The 25,119-nt window shown below is 35.7% G+C and overlaps 2 protein-coding genes across 7 annotated transcripts in view; one reads left to right on the top strand and one right to left on the bottom strand.

The window, feature by feature from the left end:
* Positions 1–15,986, top strand: part of LOC140668052 (lachesin) — a 236,096-nt gene extending 220,110 nt beyond the window's left edge. For all 6 annotated transcript variants that reach the window (XM_072896614.1, XM_072896610.1, XM_072896612.1 and 3 more), the window contains one exon: positions 6,860–15,986. In XM_072896614.1, the coding sequence (XP_072752715.1) occupies positions 6,860–6,969 (110 nt within the window). In that variant the 3' untranslated portion in view covers positions 6,970–15,986. The remainder of the gene's footprint in view (positions 1–6,859) is intronic.
* Fuctc (alpha-(1,3)-fucosyltransferase C) overlaps positions 1–25,119 on the bottom strand; it is a 124,493-nt gene that overhangs the window by 79,588 nt on the left and 19,786 nt on the right. The window lies entirely within an intron of this gene.

Below are 25,119 nucleotides of genomic sequence, written 5' to 3' on the forward strand. Positions count from 1 at the left end.
GTGCAGGCCTGCCCGTTCTAAGTCCGTTCATTCGTTCGTTCCGAGCTAAGTGCACTTTGCGAATAATCACAGCGTGAAGCGAATGTAGGAATATGCATGCGACGACGATTTACCCTCTTCCTTGTTGCGTTATGTCCAGCCCGTCTACATTTTCCTTTCCCTTCAGCCTCTCTCTTAAATTTATCCCCAACAAGGTGGAAAAATGCTTTTCCGTTTGCCAGATCTTTTTTTTCCCGGCATCAAAGTGGCGATCAAGGACGCGAAAAAACATCGCCGTGAAATTTTCCGCTTCGCCTCGATTCGCCTCGCGAGCACCACGGTCGTCGTCTTACGATTTTTGACACGCGACTGACTGTGAGTGCACAAGAGACTCAAGCCAAGAAAAATAAAATTTTTTTTTTAACAGTCCGGCGTGTTTCTTTGTGCTAATATGATATACATTCTATTTCTTTATAAAAATGCAAATATCTGATTATAATCATAATATTTTCAATCTATAAAATTTTGGAATCGGTAAATTTATTAAATTCGAGTTTAAATCTGTAACTTTGTAATTGTAAATTTGTGAAAGAAATATGTATTTTATATGTTTATTGTTTTCATGATATAAATTATACAAATATCAGACGTATTTTTTTTTTTTTTTTTTTTTTTTTTGTGTAGAAGAGATTTATATAAATATGTTGAAAATATATTTAAAAAATATATATGTAGAATATTACAATTTGACTATGATATACGCACGCAATTATTTGGGCAACGCAAAACAGTCCGAGTTTATTCAAGAACATGCAGAGCTATTAAACAGGTGGGAACATTTGTTCTTTCTAATCATCATAATGTGGGCCGCTTATGCTGTACAAATGTCACACTTAATCACCCACCCATACGGCCATGTTGCGCGTGTGATGAATGAACGTGTGGCCAACGCATGAGCTCTCAAGAGATATTAGTCTTCCTCATTACAAATTATCATGAATGAAACGGTCCACTGACGATCATCGTATCATGTGGAATATATCTCTTAATGTATTCGAAATGTTAGAAAATTACATTCTCCTGTCAATAATTAAAAGACACCTCATACGTAATAAACTCACTCGTACGACATATGCATTTTTTTGGCGATATTTTTCTGTCTGTCAGTGAAGTTAACGTTTCAGGCACGAGTTAATTGCATCGTTCGCGCTATATTGGCGTGTCGATATTATTGGATTTTATCTGCATGCGCAAAATATACTCACGAGTTGAACAAGATATTTAATGTATCGAAGCATTGTAAATAACGCACACACCAGACTTTTGACAAACATTTACAATAAACAAAAGAAGACCGAATATTAACGCATTTAAAATATTATTGTTGACTATTAAATGGATTAGTAACTTGTCTTTACATTCTATAATTCTCGCGATATTTCGCTACTATACTTTTTTTTCATTTTGTTAATATCGAAGGTTTAATATTTCAAAGTATATGTTATATTATTAAATATTATTATAAATATTAGAATATTATTAATATATTAGTATTTTATATATACAATCAGAGGTGTAAATATATATCATCCAATAGTTATTTTCACAACTATCATATAGCAATGTGTTAAAAATAACATATGCCGCTCCACTTTTTAGTAATTTGCTCCCGTTGTAAGCGGGTCAGTCGAGGAAACTGTCAAGTATCTCCATCCCGATTTCCCAAGACGCAAATGGTCTTTACCTCCGCGTGCATGAGGTCGACCCACATACAAATGCCGTCTTTAAGAACCTTTGCCGTATACACACTCGCCAATATGGACGGAACGGGGACGACAAGGTTCCCGGGTTGATAAATGAATGCGCGGTTGATACGTGAGAAGGTACGCTTCACGTCGGAGAAAAGACTAAAGACACCTTGGGGGATGCGAAAAGGAAAAAAACGAAGGAACGAACCAAATATATCTTGATCTTTCCAGCAACCGTTAAAACGTCACCGATTGCACGTGGCACTCGGAGATATCTCGGCTTAATCTGTGACGTAGATGAATTCACTTCGTTCTTGTTTAGTAAATTCACGATTGAGTTCTGCGAAATCCGAAGCAACTCTTTGCGGGTGGTTTCGTTGTCATCGGATAATATTAATTTAATGGCGTACGATTAAACTGTGAAAATTAATACCATTCAGTTTCTGTTAACCGAAATTTTATTATCGTCATCGTATTCACCACTTGTCGCTTGCGGCTTGTTTATTCGGCTTACTTCCATTTACGATTTATTTTGCGCAATGCGAATGCACAAATAACAACATGACTTTTAAAGCGACAAATGAACAAATAATAAATATACCATTTGTTTTGCACAGCTTGTAAATATCCATGTTAATAAGTGTCGTGGACATTTGTAGTAAGCATTAGCTTTCAGGCACAGAATTTTTTTTAACGTAAAATTTTTTTTTATATCAAATCTTGAAATTTGCCGTATGGATATACGGGCCGTTGCAAAGATGGGCCACGATAACTTTAACTGTCTCAAATTCCACGTGCCGAGACTATCATATGACACTTCACCAAGAGAGTTCTTTCTAGCGCGATATACACCGCTAACTCAATAATCTCCTTATTTCCTTCGACCTCATTTCCGAACTCGTCGAACATTATATCAACCCTGGCACGTCTTTTAAAGCAGATGGTCCAATAGTGGCGCCGAGAAAAATAGATTGATATCTGTGACGTGTATGGAAACGTGGGGCGAAGTTAAAGTTATATAGAATTAGGCCAAGAACGTTTTCATAAAAACGATCGCAATTCCATGTTTTCATCAATATAGCAACAACAAATATATCGTATAACAAATAATTACATATGCATAAATATTTATGTGAATATTAACTCATAACCATATTTCACGGCAAGTAAAACGATATTTTTTGGATAAAATAATTAATATTGTATAATTGAAATTAAAACGACATATCATAATATTGTAATTAATGTCTAAAACATTCTAGCATTATGAAACATCCCATATTTATATACAAATGAGAAAGTTTACTTGTAAAATGTAACAATATGCCCGACAAACAACGGAGCTTTGCTCACATCGATCACTCTCGCGTAACCGAAACCATATCGTTTAAGATATTCCATCTCTTTGCTTACTACGCGACACCTGTCAATATCGCGCTGCATTAAAATTCACTGATGCGTGCTTTTCGATTTAGTCGAGTCTTCGAGATTCGTCTCCACCAGTCAGCAACGGTAGAGCGAATCGCGTACCGAGTCTTACTTTGCATTCCACCCGGCGAGTATACGGAGCAATATGAAAAATACATAATTCTTCGACGAAAGTGCCAATAATACGTGCATCATGTTCTCGGTCGGCGATATTTTACGCCGGACCAGATGATCAGGCGAAACGCGACGTGGCTGTTGTACATGCCATAACCAGGACGTTGCACGCGAACCATTTTATTTTGCAATATAATGCTTGACTCCTCGTCGTCCGCGCGGCTTGACATATTGGACGTGATAGGGAGTAATCTGTTATACCGCGCTATGTCCACGATAGAAGCCTGTAGGCGGTATCCCTCCCACTGCATCTACGGGGTGCGCGTTGCAACGACCGATATATATTTCCCGGCATGTACTTCCATACGATTCGTAGGGAAAATATAGTGGTTGGCCGCGCGCGCGAACGTGAATGCGTGAGAGCCGCCGGATCGACAATAAATCAGGTAGCAACGTAAATAAAATCTTATGGAAACGTCCGGGAGAACGTCTCTCTTTCATCCTTTTTCCGGGATCAATTTGAGATTGTCCACGTGGCGCAGGTTGCTTTCAAGAACCGCCCGACTACATTATTGACTTGGTACGGTAACAATGGAAACGATGCATATGATAGTAGACGCGAATACTCCCCCACGTGCGGATAAATGTGTAAACATTATTTGCGGGGGAAGCTCTTGTCGATATTGTACGGACAACTGATACGGATATCGTGTAAGCTACACATTTTGCGCGCATCACTTGCTATTTTATTTATACGATATGATACATATTCTCACGTATATTTCACGATTTCTTGCCATAAAATTTGATTTGACTTGGAACGATCCTCGAAAGCTGAAATTGTTATGTGAACACGTAATCATACGTGTGATAAATCGACACTTTACGAATCACGTTAAAAATGTGCTTTTTCATATGTTATGATCTTTATTTCTTGTAATATACACATACGGGTAAGCTCTGTAAAATTTAACAGTTCTATTTACGACGAATTTAAAAGAAATCCAAAATTTTATTTTGAATTAAATGTAGTATTTTGATTTGTTTTTTTTTTCCACTTTTTTCTCGTAGAATTTTATTATAAAATTCATTTATGAGATATTTGTACGCGAAAAACACACACACACACACACACACAATAGTCAAAACCGAAACGCGTGCAAAGGATTTTAGCCGATTCTTTACGATTAATCGCGCGAGAGTTACGTCTGGAACTCGAAAGGCATTTCGGATAATCCCGGATGGCGTTGCGCAATATCCCGACGAACGCATCGGTGCATCCCGATGGCGCATGTCTATCGAAAAACCAAAGAGATCTCTCGGCTGTAGTTTCGCTTGGCTGGGGCCACGATCAGGGATGGCACTCGAGACACACCCGAGGGATTTTAGGACGAAAAGTTCCGTTAGAAACTCCCGGTCTCTCCCGCTTATCCAGAAGCCTTCAACCCGGCTTCGCGCTCCCTCGTCACTTCTCGTTCGAAGCGACGGAGGAACCAGGATGCACATAGTTTTCTCTCACGAACGGCGGCGCCAACCCGGTCGAAAGCTATCGCGCGAAAATATAGACCGTGAAATTTCTAAACTGGGATTTAAAGTTTCGCGGGACCAATTTCTAACCGCCGTTTAACCCTCCCTGTTACGTAATTACTGTACGAGATAACGAGCTTTGTATAAAAACGATCAGATTTCCAGCTGCAGGAGAAGAGATTAAGCGAGCGGTCTATTTTCTGTAAAAGCAGTATAAATCAAATTTACGAAATATATAACGAGTTTAAGTAAGACATGGGTAATTTAAAATGGATATACTTATAATATTTATATTATATTTTAACGAGATTTTTCAATACTCGATTTACTAGCATGAACATATATATGAGATATCAGCTGAATTGGGCCGCTAATTTAATCGGAAAATAAATATTTAATAATATTTAAAAGTAAGTTTTTATACGAGTTTCTATTCTATTTATCAGTATGAATTTGCAAATGTCAGAAGCGTCTAATTCGGAATATAACGCGTGATTAATTAACGACACATATCGAGCTGATTAATCGTAAACTCCCTCTGGTACTGCCGCGAGCTATTAGCAACGTTCTATTGATTCCTCGAGTGCGTCCCAGTATAAATTAGTTGCCAACTTAATAATACATCTTCAAGCGATTGCGCTTGTTATTTCATAGTCTGATTGCAGTCGCTGGAAGAGTAACGTAAGAGGCTCACAAATATCGTCTGGAAAATACATTTTATAGCACGCACTTTCAACTGAATTTCGCAATAAGATGTTATATATACTTTTGAATAGTGCTAACGTCGTACACGAGGTGTTAACGTTATGATATTACGGTAGCAGAAATAGTCTTTTCGTGCATTCGGCATGTAAATGAATGTAGAGAAGTAGATATGCAAATCGCACCAACGAGTGACACTGACGTATTCCTACGGCCAACATATTTTCCAAGTAAACGGTTCGCGTAGATGACATTTCGTTTCGGTTTTCAAATAATAGATGATGCATATGAGACTTATTACTTATAGTTTCACAATAGAACCCGCTAATGACACTTTTAATAGATGTAAACAATTCATTATTCAACTTGTAAATTTATTTTAGATTAATTGACATTAATGAATCTTATTTCTATACATTCGGTTGACAATTTTATCGATTTATATAATGAACTTGTTTTCAAGAATAAACTTTTTATCAGATGAACTTGTATTTAGATGAAGTTTAAATAATCTAAAAATAGATATCGGTTTTATCATTATTGTTATATTCAATATTCCATATTGACTCTAATCTCTTTACATGTCAGTATGTGACAAACAGTTGGTATCGATATGCTAGGAGAAAATTCCTCTGTGATATTTTAGTCATAGAATTATAGATTTTCCTAAAGGTGTCGTAATATATATATATATATATATATATATACATATATTGAAACGCGGATGGCAAAAATGGAACGATCAATAAAGAATATTGGTGATTCTCAATCGTGACGGGAAGGAAGTATCTGATCAGAAATTCAAATCGAAGCGAGGAAAGCGGAAACATTCCTGTCGCACGAAAATTTGCAATGAAGAAGATACTGTTTTGAAAAATGACGTAAGAAACTCGAGAGTTTTCTTGACTTAAAGTGGATAGGCGAAAATGAATGTGGAAGCGAGAATGTTAAACGGTCGAAACGACATTTCCATAGCGAGTCACCCACGTTCCTCTCTGCGCGAAGAAGAATGGTCACAGTCTCAGATGGATCATCTAATATATACAGGGTGTATGCTCGCAAGATATTCTTACCGTGTTTTGCGATTTCCTGGTTCTTTTCAATAGAATGAAATCTTGAAGTAAACAGCTGTAAAACTCAACTCGTCAGAATCCATAAATTTTTACATACTTTTGATCTTAAAAGGAGATGGCTCGATAATCTCTCAGGAAATAGTCTCCATATTAATTTAAGATACAGTTTTATAAGTAAAAAGATAGCGCGAGATATCGGAGACACCCCGTATACATAAATTCGCGCACGTAGAAGCCTCGTGCATAACGTGCACCGAGAATAACACGCGAAATGCATTTCTGTTTCAGGAAGCGCATACATCATCAGATGGAGTGCGCCGCAATTGATGGTCGTGGCGGTGCAATACATTCTCACAGGGCCCTACATGCCCCCCTACGTACCCCAGACGGCAAATTAAGACGTCCGTCGTGCAGGAAAAGAAGTAACCGCCGCGCCGTTCAACCCAAGGTGGGGTCGTGGACGACACGACGAGGAATCCGAAAAATTCCGGTTCCTATTAGAGTATATCATCGCGTATCTTTTGCACGGAACGCGTTTTTTGCGGAGTTTTCGCGAAATGTATGGCGTTACGTAGATAGACAGGGAGCCATGCTTGCAAACGGATAACTGGTTTACGATCGACAGACACCAATATATTCCGATTCGGAATTGACTCTGATTTCGCTTTATGTACTGCTCGTCGAATGGTTCGATCATCACGAATCGGATTGAGAGATTTTGACGATGATAGCAAGGTATTACGTAATTTTATTTTTTATTAAATGGTCCTCGCGCAGAGGATAATAATACGGTGAAATTCCTGACTGTGCTCGATAGGTTCCATTCTCGTTATGGACGTCGTATAATTCTCTATGAAATCTGTATGAAATTTTTTCGCGCGCAAGATCGATTGATTATCGTGCTCCGCTTTGGTCAGCGTCCCTCAAAGGTTCAAAATCCAAACGAATAGCTAGAAAGAGCTATTGATATCGACATGAATGAGTCCTGATATTAATAAATCCTAAATATTAATATCGCTGGGCGTAAAAAAATTCAAAAATATTCGAGACGGTTTAAAAAAAAACGAGATGTATTCAGATAAATTATCGAAAGAAATTATATCGGATAAATTCTATTATGTCGTATTATATTTTTCATTAATAGCTTTGTGATTTTTCGAAATAATTTTTCTAAAATGACATACATAATATTCTGTACATGAAGTGAATACGATAGAAATTATGAAGAATGGCTTGTTTTATAATAAAAATTAACTGGAGAAATATTGCTTTGATACAAGTCTATAATCAAGGATCGTTATTCCGTAGTATTAAAAACATTTCATAAGATAAAAAAGAAAAGAATTATGCTTTTTCTCGATGATATAAACCGATGATACACCTTGAGACCAACACGTTACACGCAATGAGGAAACGTCTAAGAGATCTCTCCAGAGAGCTGGAGAATTTGATTAATGCCACAGCACGTAAAAAATGGCGAGGCAGTGGCCGTGACTCTTCGAAATAGTAAAAGAGATGATGACGTAAGAGTCATCATCACATTTTTCTGCGGAAAAAATAAGAATATGTCGCGAAATAGGTTGTCAACTTTTGAAAGAAATGCAATAGAAACTCTAATAAAATTGTAAGTGAAATAAAATGTTTCGTTGGAATTGAAATATTGAATCACGTGTGAATAAGTACATATATCACATATATAAATGTAATAACGCGAGACACTACCGTGTCTTTTGACATACATACATAGTAAAAAAATCTAGACATTTTATAGAAACAAGTTTTGGATAATGAGACAAAAGAGACAAGAAAATAAAATGGCTGCTTTTGTACAAATTTTATCGCGCACAAGTTGTCAGTTCTCTCTACGGACCAAAATAAAATTTATTGCAGATCAGGACATACATTATTGTGCAATAAAATTTATATCAACTTTGAATGTCCGGATTCATCGTGGACGACATATTATTGCTTCATGAAAATTTATGAATATTATAATTCATTAAATGTCCTCCTCTTGTTTGAAGACATATATATATATATATATATATATATATTTCAAAATACTATTGGCGATTTTAATTATCACGTACGCGAACATTATTACTCGCTAATTAAACGTTTCATAAAATTCTTTCACTTAGCGTACTTTAATACTGCACTGCCTTTCACTGCCACCGTTAAATAGCATGCAGAACTGATTCGATTAAAGTTATATAGCGTATAGAATACTCCACTCTCCCGTTTATAGATTCTCAAAGAAAAGCTGAGATTATAATTCACGATTTATATATGACTCCTTTTGATTACCTGAAAATTATGATTCTCATCTGGGCGTCATAATTGCATGCGTCCGTTAACGAAATAGTCTTGCTCGGTTATTGCTGCAAGAGAATCGTTTTACACAATTACAAGCGCACGATTTCTATCGCAGGTACAATAGATCAGAACTGAATTAATACACGAGCGTGAAATTAAATTACTTCATATTATAAAGGAAAGCGCGCGCATATATCGAGCAGCAACATTTCTCTCTAGCCGGAAGTCTCCGTGCGGCGGTTAATTGCCTCCCGCTCTTCTCATTCATAAGGCTTTACATGCGCCATTATATCCATACATATCAAAACCTCAGCGTTTTACCAGTACTTTATGCTAATTGCTATTCTAGTTATCGGTCATTATTAATAGCTTTAAAACAAAATAGTTAAAATTGCAAAATTTATAATATTTAATATATTTCAATTATATATAAGTTCCTTTTCTTTTTATCATACATATGCAACAAACTTTGTTTGTTCAATAAAATTATATTTGGGAAGCAATTGTAAATTACGATATTTTTTACACAGACGGACACTGTCAATTAACGTTCATATTTACGTCACATTTTAAGTTTTAAAGTGATATTAAAAACTTTGGTTCGAAATATTACGCGGCTTTAAAGAGTCTGGCGGCAAAACTTGTGTTTGCACGGTACTGAAAAGCTGTATATCCTATGAATTAGGAAAAGCACGATGTGAATCGCGAAGTTACACTTTGGCTTTAATAAACTTCATCTTGATCTCTTCTTAACACATAATCCGTAAGATGAAGGAAGATTTTTTTTTATAATTAAATATAAACGGCATGTATCATTTTTTAGAGATAATTTTAACAATACGAACCTTGATCTCTGTATCTCTCTCTCTCTCTCTCTGTTTCTGTTTCTCTTTCTTACACAGATGAATCATCGATCTGGTTCAAAAGAACGGATGGTGACTGCCGGCGCATTCCAATCTTTTTCTCTCTCGCGTAGACGACAATAGCTCCGTTTTCGTAACACGACGCGCCGGAATTTGTTTCATAGGGATTACCGATCTCTGGATATATCAAAAGGATACACCTTGACCGCTTCGTTCTCTATCTCGATCCGTTTGCGGAAATGCACGCACGGGAAGCGACGATCGTGCACACACACGCGCCTCGAAATATATATATACATATACATATAATCTCGCGCCGATATAATTGTACAGAGCGCTTCGGAGGTATCATTCCGTAATCTATGTAGTCCCCGGTCGGATGGGGGATTATGTTAAGCGATGCGTGAGCGCGGCCACAGTCCACGGCAATCCAGGCGTAACAGAGATACTGCTCGGTAACGTCGTTACACTCGCGCACACGCGCTTATATATGCGACTCGCGATTATATATCTAGTGTAATACATACGTATTGTACATACGCCCCCCGATGTATATTTGTGTATCGGGGACGATATGGGCGCGCGATGCATCACCGCGATTGCAGCTACAAAAGGATGCACCCAGGGACGGATTCATTCAGATGCCAATGAAACTTGGGTTTTAGAAACCCGCACGTTTGTCTTGTAGGAGATTTCGATCAGAAATACTTTGACAAAAGAAATTTGTCAAAGTTGTTAATGGAGATCTTTACATTTATGTGATAACTTTCTAAGGTTTTTCCAACGTTGGTTAACTTTAACTTCGGTGGAAACTATATCTTGGTCTGCTTTCTTTGCAACTTATTTGAAAGAGACGAAGATATAGTCATCACGGAGGTTAAAGTTAAACGACGTTGGAAAAATTGATCCTAAATGTCATTATTAAATATCTTAGCAAATAAAATTATGTTTAAAATAAAATCGAATTCGAGTTAGCGCCGCGAGTTGTTTCTCATTATTTATTCACGACTGAAATATCATTCGCAAGAAGTTTTCCATCTTGGATATTTTATATCGTAAAAATTATTAATATCTCGATATCACTGATAGAAAAAAATTTATCAATGGTAGTTATCGTCAAAAGTATCACAAAACATTAGTGAGCGAGGTACATCCTTTAAAAATAAATTTGAACCTTTAAAACTATATTAACTTGAGATTCCGAGTAGTGCATAATCACATTCGTCCCTGGATGCATAGGCGAGTTAATCGTGAGCGTGCGCCGTGATATTACGATTAATAAGCAGAAAATGCGGCGGTTTACCGATACGCGCTGCCACCGCGATTGACAACAATAGCACACCATATATGAATGACGCGTTTTTCGAGCAGTATATTACGGCTCGCGGGATGACAATCCTGGCTCACACACCGCACGATTCATCGCGTAAACCGAGGGTCGGATGTCGTTAAATACAGAACGTTGACATTTTTTTTTGCCGTGAATATATCGCAGTAGAATTGGTGCATTTCGCGTTATTGAGTTACGTACCTGCGTCATTCGGTCATCTCGCGCGAGATGTAGCATCGCAAAATTTTATTATTTTAGTGCTCGCGTTAAGAACCGACTAAAAACCATTAAAACATAATAGCTTAATGCGTGTAATCATATCTTTCATTGTTACATCCTTACTTCTTTTTCTTTTTTTATAAATTATTTGTATTATTATAAAATGAAAATTATAATTATATTCTTTGCGATTTATAATAATTGATTGTAATACTTGGTTCTTCTGCAGAAGAATATTTGCATAATAATGAGTGCACAAATTTATGATTTTATTAGTTTTATATAATATAAAGAAAAAGTTAATATTATAGTGAAGAATATGATATTAATAATATAATGCTATAAACAATTGTTTTTTCAAAAATATAAATTTTACCTGTGTGATTTAAACTTTTATTTATTTAAACACAGAAGAAAACGCGTCTCTTTTTTTTACATATTTATAAATATAAAATATTTCTGTAACTAAACTTTAATCTTTTTCTTGATTTACTGAATCTAACTAAAATATCTCTTTATTCTTATATTTCTTTTAAACAAACGTTTCAAATAATATATTCAAAATATATTAAATCGGCGAATATAAATTAGCTTATCAAAATTATAATTTGGCTAATTGTGGCTTCGTCAAAATTATATATTATAAAAGAAAAGATACTTCCCTAACTGATATATAATATACATTACATTGAGACATAAATCATAATATAGAATTAAATCACGATTGTTTTTAAAGATTAAGATCACATACTTCGACAAAACCATCTTATTCTGTTTGTTTAATAAGTATTTCTATACTTAAATTTTATATATATGTATAAGATATACATATGTATATATATGTGTGTATATATTTAAATATACAATAATGAAAATAGTGTAATATCTCTAGTATCTCGTTTCATAGAAAAACAATGTCTTTAAAGTTATCTTAAATTCGCGTTATGAACGGAATCTGTTCAAATATAAAACGAGGTAAATTTTATGAGGCCGTTAAGTATTAAACTGGAAAGCTTGATACGCCCTCCGCTTCTATGGGAATTTATGTCCGCATTCATTATTGCAACAGTAAAAAGATGTTTCTTTAAAAAGCTGCGCTCGTTTAAGAAAAAGCAGCAATGAAATTCCACAATTATGTATGCACAATTATTTTCTAAAAACTGTTGCGTAAGCAAATTTTGCTCTAAAGCCTATCGCGCTCAATGAAAACTGTAAACGAAATATTTTATGAAAATAAAAAGAAGTTAAATCATTTTAAGCAAGAAACATGCATTCAGATATTTTAATGCATAAAATGTATGTCAAATCTAATTAACTTAATTAAATTACTAACGTAACTTATTGAGTTATTTCTATTCTAAGATTTCATTAACATTTTAAGATAACGTTAAACATTTAAATACTTAAATAATTGATTTCTTATTAAATTTTTGTCGAATTAAATTCTCTCTCGATATGAAAAAACGAAATTTTCTGACCAAATTTTTTCTATTTCTAATTAATCAATATTTCTTAATAATCTAGTTCTTATTATATTCTTAATATTATATTTTTTCAAGCTTTCAATATAATAAATCTTTTTTTTTTTTTTTTTTAGAATAGCAGTACAATTACAGATTTTATAACAATGCAATCTGAGACGATAAATACATTATCTTATTAATATTTTTCAAAATTATGTGTGTGTTTTTAAAATATACATACATATCGGAGTCCGCGATAAAATATTTCTTTTAAATAGAAACATTGGTTTTGACATTTCTGCATTTTCAGAAAATTATTAAAATAATTTAAATGATTTAAAAAATAATTTCAATGTTGATTTTCATATTTTGTCAAATCTGGCAAAATTCTATTTCTGCTTCTATGGATTATAAAATAATTTCTGTTGATTTTATATTTCTATTTTTATCGATTACGATATAGACTTATGGAATGAGTTTAAATTTAGCTATTGATTTTTACTTCACGAGTAATATTCTGTTAGAATGCTAGTATTTATTTTTAGAGAATAGAATTTCATTTTCTAATCCATTTGTAATTCCATTTAGTAAATCTATTTTTACGTTTTTTACCGCAATGTTCTAATTTCTTTTTAATTATGAACATTAGAATCTATTTTCTTTAATCTTGCTTATTCTACGTACATTTTCCTGTCTTATAAAACAAAAAACAAAGAAAAAAAAACACTAATAGCGAACGTTAGACTTTACGATGTACTTCCTCTCCTCCTTATTACGCAATTATGCAATCGAGAGAAAAGTAATGTTCGCAAATGAGTTTAATATACCGTGGCATTAATATGTATTTTTAATTATCAAATCTTGAGAGAGAATTTATTTATTTAGCGTATTATCTGTAAGAATATTTAAAAAAAATAAAAAATTCAAGCTTTAACAACGCGAATAAAATAGTCTTTTGTCGCATATTAATTGCGCGCATCGCGAGTTATATGCCTCCCTCATTAATTTTCATCAACCATCTCCGATCTAAACGCCATTAATATCATTATCATGATTGCTATTAATGACGCGTTACAATTTTTCGTAATATCGTCAGCTCTTGTTATCGTTAGAGCTATTTTAAAAATCTTCGTTGTATCCGCTACAGTGCACACACAGTGCCTCTATTGGTGCTATTAATGTAGCTTAAACGATTGTCGTCATATCCTGCGTGCGACACAACGTGGAATGTATTATATTTCCATGAGAAAAGCTCGTCTTCTGCGATATTGTTCGCGAATGCGCCCGTGAAGATTTACCTTCGTTCCAACGAAAACGTTTATTCTGCATTACGTAAAAGTACCTTTGCGTTGTAATTTCTGTTATGTAACGCGTCTTGTAATATTTGTTCCGTCCGGTAAAATTCTCTTTTCGTCTACTCCTGCTGTCTTTATCTTCTACATCTCGGTATGACAAATATTGAAATATTTGACAGATATATATATATTTGACACACATTAAACACAAGTATAATGTAAAAAAAAACGTATCTCCAAAAAATTAAATTCGTATTCACGTGATAATTTCTATTGCATTTGTCGATAAAAAGAGTGTTTCGACCGAAGTGCATTCGACCGAATGCACTTTGGCTGTATTTATTTTTCCGTCGACGACGATAAACTGGCGTTCTCCATATCGACTCGCGTAGCCGCTCGCGACAAAATGTAATTCCAATTCTCCGCACTCTCAAAGCATTTCACGCCCAGTTTACTACGATCCGTCCGTAACGGGTTACGACCGCCTAAGTATTGTCTCTGAATGAATTCAATCTGCCGCGTTTTGTTTTCATTTTCCTTTGTCCTCTCTTTACGGCTACATTCATCGCGTGGCAGTGTAATTTTCCGCGTGAAAAGCGATCGCGAGATATAAGAACGATTAACTGCACCGATCAGGAAGTTTATCCGTATTATCGAAGCTATTATCGGAGAATTTAACCGAGTCCCTCAGTCCGAAACTTCTATATTCAAGAAATTTATGAACGATAAAGGACACAAACAAATCAGATTTTATAATTATAGATTTATATATAAATTATTTGATTTATATATACGTACGTATATTTTTATTTTATTTTTTTTTCATTCAGTAAACAATCATTAATCTTACAATTATTAAATGACTGATAATTTTAATTTAATATATAAATGTTATAATTAATAATTATAATAGGTGTGGTATATACATTTTTACGTGTTTATTTAAAGAAATATCTCTTTTATACATATATGTGTATCATAAATGTGTAAGCATGAATTTATTGGTCATCTATTGGTATATCGTGACTGCAAACTGTATCGTGATATCACACATGATATTTACGTGATAGCTACAAAATACGGTATATTTTTCCGACGATACCGAAATTCCTTATGATTCAGATGCCTCTTAAATTCGCTGACGTGCGCCGGTTACGATACGATACCACGATACGTGAGATTGGTTGCCAGGTCGGTTTTTTATCCTCAACGTACGACGCGCGCATGACGCGCGTATTTTTACAATACTGCTCCAACGAGCACAGCGCACGCAAAATCATAGAATATCAGCGAAATAACGGAACAGGGAAGGTGGGGAAAAGGGAGATGAAATAGAAAATCCTGTTATAATACGGCGTGCAACTTCACGTTACCATGTATTCTCTACTTGCCTTATTTAACACAAGCTATTCATAATAAAGTAAAGCCAAAGTGTTACTCTCAAACGTAATCTATTGCATTTTTGTTCTCTTTTTATATTTCATTTTTCTTTTACAATCGTTCCTCGAGATTTTCCAAAGTATATTTGGATTCCACGTGAGAATAAGCGATTAATTTTGAAATATACGAGATTTTCTTTCCTTAATCGACTCAAACAATTATCTTAATTTAGTATATACAACTGTCGATATGTATATAATAGAAGGAAAGCTCTTAACAATCCCTCACATTTTTCTTTAAAAGAGATTTACTCAAAATTACGGGAAGACACATTTGATAACGCCCAATAAATAAAACCTTGGCATTTGCGAACTGTCCATATGGGTAATCTTTGTCCCCAAGCCAGATTTTTATTTACATACCATTTTTGCATGCGTGTTTATTTTTATGTGACCTGAACGAAAGTACATCGCGTTGCAACATAGGTAAAGTCGTAAAACAAGTAAAACAGAGAAAAAGAAGAAGGCCAGTTACATCGAGTGCTCGAGAGGAAAAGAGAGAAAGAAAGAGAGAGAGAGAGAGAAAATGAGAAAGGGCCAAATAGAAAGGGTAAGCGGGGAGAGAATCGTTTTATATATATACAGGGAGCATCATTATATATATATATATATGTATATATGTATATATATATATATATATATATATATATATATATATATACAGGGGGATCCTGTTATACACAGCCTGTATCATCACTTTGCGATGTACTTGCGAGCTTTTCCCGCCTCGTTTAACACGGCCCATTCATAATAGGATGACGGCCGCGAAAGTATTGCCGGTTATCGCGCCGCGCGCACCACCTCACCGGCCAAACATTGTCCGACCCCCCCGATTTAGCGTCGTTCCCCACTCTCTTTTACACCCTCTCATCTATGGGGCGAACGCACCTATTGTCCTGAATTACGAGGCACGGGCCGTCCGAGCGGCCTGTGATGGTCTACACTTTTGCGGCCCGCGGCGCCTCATAATCGCCAGATTGGTACGACAAAATTGGCCGGCCCAGTCATTCCGTTCGGACACAATTATCGGGAAATACCGCTATAAATCTCGCAGCGTTCGGCATTTTGTCGTAGATATTAAATCGCATATTGATGCATATATACGCGTCGAGATACTATTGCGCCTTGCGCCGTCGCACGATCGAGATAGGCAAGCTACGGATACGACTGCCAATCATACACACACAATCGCGAGATCTCTTTTCCGTTTGAAAAATTTGAGAGAGACAATCCTTCTAGTGTTATAGCAACACATTTCTTCGATGATGTCGATAGGTTCAATTATACTTGAAAGTAAATTTAATTCTTATTCCGTACTAATAGGTTATTTTTGTCCGTGATTTTTCTAATTTTTTCATATTTTTTAAAGCACTTTTATGTATTAATAAACTTATTGAAAATACGATAAACCACCTACGCACTGTTAGAAGATGTCAAAAACAAACAGTACGGAGTAAGGATTAAGTACCAATTTCTCTGATACATTAATACATATTGAGACTTTTACAAGTCAGGTAATTCGACATATAATCTCTGAAATTTTCCGACAAATTTTACAGAATAAGAAGTATATATGTGCACGTGATGACTCGCTTGAGGGTGATAATCGAGTGTAATATCACTGTTTATAGATATGTGAGATAAATAATGGTAAACGTTCACCACGATCATCAGGAGCTTGTAAAATGTAATCTCTCGCGTGCATCACGTACCGAGGGTATCCTGTATGTTTTCTTATGTAAATCTCGGGACAACATTGTATTTCACATAGTTGTTTGTTTCTATTGTGAAACTTGCTCTTGTGACTAAACCAAGTTGGGTATAAATGTCCTATGCATAAATATCGAATTACTCCAAAATTCAGAATTTTGTTACGCGCGTTTACTGGCTACAAGAATAATATTTTAGCCATGAATATTTTTATTAGATGTTTCTCAAGGCACATCTCCAATTCAGATCCAATTAATAAAATAACAATTAATATACAATGTTTTATAATGAAATTAAAGAAACAATAATAAGTCAGCGAAGGAGACAAAGAATTATCCATCAGCTTTCTGTAGGTGTTAAATAAATAAGAATGGATTGTACAATGTTTTAAAATACGGAACAACGATCTTGAACAGTTTTGCACGATGTTAGGAATTAATCCGTGACATTCATACTGACTCGAACTCCGCAAAAAACGTGATTTTGACGATACGCTAAAAAAGATATTCGGCGTACGAGCACAACAACCGTACAGCCGACGTAAAACACGTTGAAAGTATTATTGCTTATACTTTAATGTATTATTATATCAAGTGTTTACGTAAGGGTTGCATGAGATAAACATTTTTGGTGCTCAAAAAGAAAAAATGAAAGAAAGGTTTATAAATTTTAATATAATATATTAATCTCGCGATTGCGCGCCGAATTGCGTTTGCAATCGGAAGAAAATCGAGAAAAATCGACTTTTCTCGACACATTATGTTGATCCTGGACGATTAGAAATTCGGCGCGCAAGCTGTAAGACAATTGTACATAGCTCAATGTATAAATTCTAATTTCGGTTATTTGTATAAACATTTTAAGAGCATGTGTGCCCCGATCGCGTGCGATCCGATTGACGATCGGTGATGTGTCACTTCTCCTCGAGGGTGCTTCACTCCCGATTAGTATACATATAAATCTACATGTACATACTTTATCGCGTAATAAGTGCCAAATTCGTGAATATATACGCGTATGTGTGCGTGTGTGATATGTATGCGTGCGTGTATATGCGTGCAGGGGAACGCGTCCGTTGATTATTATATTCCGTACGCGTGATAAGACATAAATAATTGATTACCGCAAACACGAAATGCGATTCGATATAAATGGAAACGGTTCGCGAATCATGATGTTAACATTTAACATTTATTACGTTACATTTCGAATTTCGATTTTTGAAAAGAATAGCGCGCGTGCGCATATGAGTTTTATTATTAGAATTTAAATCAAAACACACCGCACAATTACACATACGCATGTGCGCGCGCGCATGTATGTGTTGTGTGTGTGTGTGTGTGTGTGTGTGTGTGTGTGTGCATGTGTATATATATATATATATACGGAAATGTAATCCAGATAATTTAATCCGAGTTTGCGTTCACGTTTTCACCACGATCGAATGTAAACCGTGATTTCATTTGCGAGCGCCAAGCGCGATTTACTTGACATTGTCGAGGCTTCGTCGAATCCTCGCATGCAAAATTGTCCGTTGATTTGATTATGCAAAACATTTCGCGACTCTGGTACGGACGGGAAGCGCGAGTCGCTCGACGTGTGAACTTTAAGTCTTCGCGCTTCGTGTTTTCGTCCATCGCGCAGACAGACCGATCGTAGGATGTACCTATAGACTTCGAAGCCGTTGATATAGTTAACGATAACGAATATTAATTAACGTGTAACGGATTAGAGACAAATCAATGTGCTTTTTATTTGGGATGAGCGTAAGGCGCTTAAATTACCTACCGGATTAAGTCGATAATGTCGAATTTTCTAGTCCCAAAAAAGTCAGGGCGGATTAAACTCGAGATTTCGTGCCAAAGAGCTTACTCGAGCCAGCAGTAATCTACCTGTTTCATTGATAACGTTAGAGAAGATGATTTATTTCTTCTCACATATTCTCCGCAAGAGAATATGATGAATAATGTAACATTTCAAAATTTTTCGAAATGTTTTATCGCTTATTTTTCTTTTATATTCTATATAAAATACCATTCATAAATATCTTATTTGTCGCATAAATGCAATTTGTCGTTTTATTAATCTTGTTCATTTCAATTACAAAAAGACCGATTACCAGCAAAAAAAAGATCACAAAATTATAGAGACATGTTTTTTTCCACATTGTTTTATGAATTCAGTAAAAGTGTCTAAGTTGCATAATTCAGGTATATGTGAATACTATATACTCGCTCTTATTCCGTCACGTGCATTAATCTCATTCTCTTTGATATGAAAAAAAATGGTTCGCAATTAAAAAGTTCCAACGTAACGCGTTAATTCCGGCAATGCTTTAAGAGATTCCATATTTCTTGTTTTTTTTTTTTTTTTTTTTTAAAGATATATAAAAATATCAAAGAAAAGACATCTACAAAAGAGAGAAGGCATCTTGTCGAGATGCCGCCTCACTGCACCGCCCTGACTCACGACTCACAGCCGTGATAATGACGATGCTCGAGCGACAAACTCACACAAAGGACTTAGTTAGTAGGGGGAGGGGAAAAGGCAAACAATAATTATCACGCTGTCGTAAGTCTCATATATCTCGTAGCGAAATCCCGTTGCACGCCCGCCACAGAAGCCGGTTGCGAGGATAATATTATTATTAATAATTGTTACTGTTTAACGCGATTCTAGAGAGACTAAAAGAGAGAAGAGATATTCATAAGAGCCGCGATTCTGGCGAGCCGGTTTCTTTCGCGGTCCGGCCCCGGCGATCCCCATTTTTGTTCCTGTAAATAGGTATACATAAACATAGATGTAACCTGCTTAGATCGATATGACGTATACACATAGATATTAACGGAAAGGAAAGAAGGTCGACGCGCGACGACAGTCTGTCCTCTCTTCTTCTTCTTCTTCTTCTTCTTCTTCTTCTTCTTCTTCTTCTTCTTCTATGCATTTCCACTTAAAATAAGACGCGAGATTGCTTTTCGGATTTCCAAAGTGTTTCTACGATACTTTTATGCATGCGTCTGTCACTCGTTCGAAGCGCATCGACATTTTCTTCTTAACTTCTAGATATTTATAGTGTCTTTGATATCATGATAATCAAAGGGCGTATGTATTGTTATTTCGTCCATTGACAGTCACGCGGTACTCTATCTAGTTTTCCTTTATCATATTCAGTTCAGCACAGTAAGAACTTTGCATTTTTACTAGCAATATCAAGGTGTACCGTGGTACAAAGTGCATTCAACAACTTTCTGTCACAGTTTTGTCGCAAAAACTTTCACTGACATACTTAGAAGCAAATTGCGAATTCATGCAAACTCGTATTCTCGCTGCACGTTTTGTGTCAACCGTAGTCATTTGATTAATGCCTCATGTTTAGATTAGATCTTGATCTAATTTCGAAATAAATAGCTACATAAATTTTACGCTAAATGAGTAAATAAAATATATGTTTTAATATCGTGGATATTAATGGAAATTAAAACGCATTTTTTTCTCTAATTACATGACTATGAAGTTAAGGAGAAAAGTCTAAAATCGCTTCGAAGCGATTCGATAACAAAAGGATCCTTGTAAAGGATGTTGAAGTTTACCGATCGATATTCAACAAGCGCGAAGGAAAAATGTAAGCCGAATGCACGATTGCGATTACAACACAATGGCAGAGCCTCTCCTTTATTATCGATAGAATTCACAGAGCAAGGCACATGAGACAATGCGAAAGCTGCGAATCGCTTTTAATGTGCATTATAACTCGCTACGTAGTGTTAATCTATAAATGTTGCTACATTTAATCTGTAAGTATAGATTGTGTTTAAGCTCTTGTAAAAACGGAAAAACCTTCATTTATCACTTGGAAAGAATATTGTCAATTGAGAATAAAGTTATAACTACCGAACAAGCGCTCCTACCTACCACATTTTTCGGTTCAGCAAAGTACGTTTCATCCACCTCACATCATAGGTCTTCATATATTTCCCTTATTGTGATAAATTACATTTAGATTCAAAGGTACGAATAAAGGGAGAGAAGTGTATGTTATTTTGTATCAATCTATCTCATCTACCCTTATTATAATTTAAACGCATGATAAAAACTACACCCTTTTTGTATCTAAATTTTATAAAACACACCGGTTTATAAAACGAGCTCGATTATAAATGAATAAAAAATACTCGGTAACATGTGTCGGTGTTTTTCAGCGTTTATTCTCTTACTGTAAAATGTATACCGTTTAAAAAGTCTTGACAAGTCATTGGTTTGTTTTTTTTTTCTTTTTTTTTCCTTCTGCGAGGCTGCTGCCTCGACGCGAGATTTTTCTCACCGTGGCGAGATTTTCAATCTCTCAATTCGGCCAATCATCTCACAAATATCGCGCCGTGTAAAGCGCGCAAGCGTTTCCAATTAAATCACTTTACCATGAGTGCAATAAAGTCTAATTAGTCCGGTAACCGTGCTGAACCGTCACAGACACTTTTCGAGACTTTGCACCGCGTACGGCTATGATATTTCATTTGCAGGCGCAGTACGTATAAGTTTCGAACGGGAAATAAATAAAACTAACCCGGAGAAGCACTGGATCGCAAAGGTAATGCTGAAACGTAAAAAAAGAAGGCGAACACACATCGGCGAGACGAGGGAAAGAAGCACGAGAAAGGATGAAAATGCACTAGGTATACTAGTATGTATGTTCTCGATTTAATGCTCCGCTAATAAATCGCCAGTTTACACTGCAAGTGATAACTGTATATTCTATATAACACGCGCAGCAATTCCCTGCAACTCGGCGAGCGATCGTTACTTTGTTTTTCTTTCGCTCATCGCTGCAGCTCGAAGTTCCGACGTGTGAAAAGTTTATGTAAAATATACTATAGTTTTACATTATACGTGTGTATGTGTGTGTATTTATTCTGATGCAAAATCTTTATCATCGGCTCGATATCTAGTTAACAATCTTGTTTCGCGTGATTATACATTCTACGCTCTTTTAGAGTTAATGTCACCGATTATATATACAATATATAAAGTAAATGTAATTTATATAGAAAATTATAGTATAGCGTATTTTTCTCTCATATTGCTGATACAGAAACGTGATAGCGTGCAAGTGAAAAATACTTGCAAACTTTCCCTTTAATATCCGTTTCACTGTTATTTCGTACAATTTGCTCGCACATTGTCACCGTGTTTTGTATTGTTTATTTAATTCTCATGTTTTGCACGCGTTTGCGCAATAATTTCATTTTGCCGACAGAAAATATTTTCAACAAAATGCAACGAAGTCAGTATATAATATAATTTTGTTATTATTTTGATAGTAAATATATCTTATTATTAACAAAAGTTCCTAACGTATATCATAAAAATATATATTAAATAGATATCGAGAAGTTTTTTTCTCGCGAACACGAGATATAAAATTCCACGTTATGCAGAATTCTCATGTTATTTTATCCACCTTTACGAATAATATTTAAATGTATTGCAAACTTACAATTCCTATTTTATTCATGCAAATTGACACGCTGTATATTAATTAAAAGCAAACATTTTCATTTAAAGATACATATTTAAAAATACATTACGACACTTTTATTCGATTAGTTTATCTTTTACATTGAATCTTTGAAATGTACATATATAATATATATATATATATACACAATGTGTCTAGATCACGTCTGAAATGAACGTTCTAAATCTGTCACTGGACATGGGCACAGCACCCTGTGTCGTATTATCGGCTTCATCGCATATAATCCTCTCTTCGCGTGCACGACACTCGACACGGGTAACCAGATCAAGTCCCCGTCCGATTCCATTTGACGCGAAACACCACCGACCGCCGGCGGATCCGTCGCGGATACACCGTCTTCCGCTTCCGTCGTAATGGATTCAAGGATCCTTCCGTGTACCGCAGGGAGCCACTGTCTCCTCGTAGCGAGCCACCCCCCGTCTCCTCGCACGAGCCTTACCTGGTGATCACGAATCACGACGGATTCTGTTCATATATGTGTATCTACATCACCGCGCAGTCCCTATGTATCGCACCTACCGTCGCCGTTGCATTTGTCCCTTTTTTTTTCTTTATATACGAAAAATTGTGCGCCACTTTTGAGAAGTCGTCGCGAGGAGGAACTTTAAAGAGGCCGATCGGTTTAAAAGGGAGTTATTCCCAAGGGCGGCTTCCTCCAAGCATCTGAATAATATCGTGTGTTCCCGTCCTCCTTTTTCTTCTCTTTTCCGCGTTCGCATTTAACTAGCTACTCGCTTCGTCTTTTTTGTTCTTTTCGTGTTCGATATAGGTAGTTGCCAAATTGCCTTTACGGTGCTTCGATTATCATCGGAATCTCGCGTAGCGAGTATGAGAAAACGATCGATATCGAATTTTCTGTCAAGTGTGTCGCTATACTGTGACCTATATACAATGATGAATCAACCGGTAGTTAAATCGATAGCTTTCACTCGTATGCGATTTTCATTCAAATGAAATGCAATGTCATCAAAAACAATGACCTTTGATACGTATGATGAATTTCATAATAAGTATAAACAAACCGTACGATACTCAACTACGCGAATACACTTTATTATGAATGTTAAAATTTTCTTTCTCTATCTATTTAGGGGTTTATATATTTATTTATTTATTTACTTACAATTATTCCATCGAGTATTTTATAACTTAACTGTCCTCATTTGACAAAATTTTAATTCAAGCAAGCAACATATAGATCAACTTACATTTTCATGCATTTAATTTTATCGAATATAAAATATGAGAAATGATTAATTTTAATGCAAATCACCGCAGGAAATTAAATATGGAAAACGGAAACTCGCGAAATCCCATTTGCAACGAAATGCACAAAAATATGTATATTATCGAATCGCATAAGCAATATCATATTCTTTCACCGTTCATTTTTCGCGAATTTTACATTTTCTCAATTTTAAGCGCCCACTTTATAATAATTCAACTGAAATTACATTTAATCCACGTGGCATTAAATTTAACAATACAATGCTGTTTCTGAATGGAATCTATGTCAGTGGGGATTCGATGGAAATCTATTATATTCTTAAACACGCGTCGTCCCTTTTGAGCGAGTCTCTTATTTGTTTCAATGTTCGTTGCTCGATCAAGTTCTCGAATTACTATCGCGAAACAGGAAGCCGTCCGACTGCCAACGCGTGCGATAAATTCGTTTCCCGAGCTTTCATCGCGTCGTTCGAACGCGAATTCGTTGTAACAATATCACATTTCTACATCTCCCGGATTTTATCTCCAAAATTATCGCGCGCATCTCGAATTACGCGATCAAAGTTATACGCGAATATATATATATATATATCTACCTATCCGTCGTAAACGTGCGACAGCTTTACCCCGTAGAAGTTTCGGTATTACACGCGGGTATTCCGCGTAAGTATAGCCCATGTATGGTACATACATGCGCCTTACATACGAGATCGAGAATGATGAAGCGCACCGCATACTCCCCATATATGCACAACCCCCCCACGTACTCGCTGCCGCGAGTATAACGTTATGCTCCGTGCCCTCAGATATTCAGATTTCACACCGGCGCTTTGTCTTTCGAGGCAGAAAAATATAACAGCGAAGGAAGTAAATCGTCGTCATACTTATATGTTGCATTAAAGCTTCTCTCTCTCTCTCTCTCTCTCTCTCTCTCTCTCTCTCTCTCTCTCTCTTTCTCTCTCTTTCTCTCGCGGAGAAAGTACACTCTGTCGCCTTAAATAAAGAAAAGCTCGCGAAAAGTTTTATCCTTACGTCCCTACGCTGTTATATCACGGTAAAACGTCGTACCTTTACGAGAATATTCATACTATATACATATATTTATTTATCTATTTTTTTTATATTATTTCCGCGTAAGAGAAATAACAAATTT

This window comes from Anoplolepis gracilipes, chromosome 7 (assembly GCF_047496725.1).
Source record: "Anoplolepis gracilipes chromosome 7, ASM4749672v1, whole genome shotgun sequence".
Taxonomy (NCBI): Eukaryota; Metazoa; Arthropoda; class Insecta; order Hymenoptera; family Formicidae; genus Anoplolepis; species Anoplolepis gracilipes.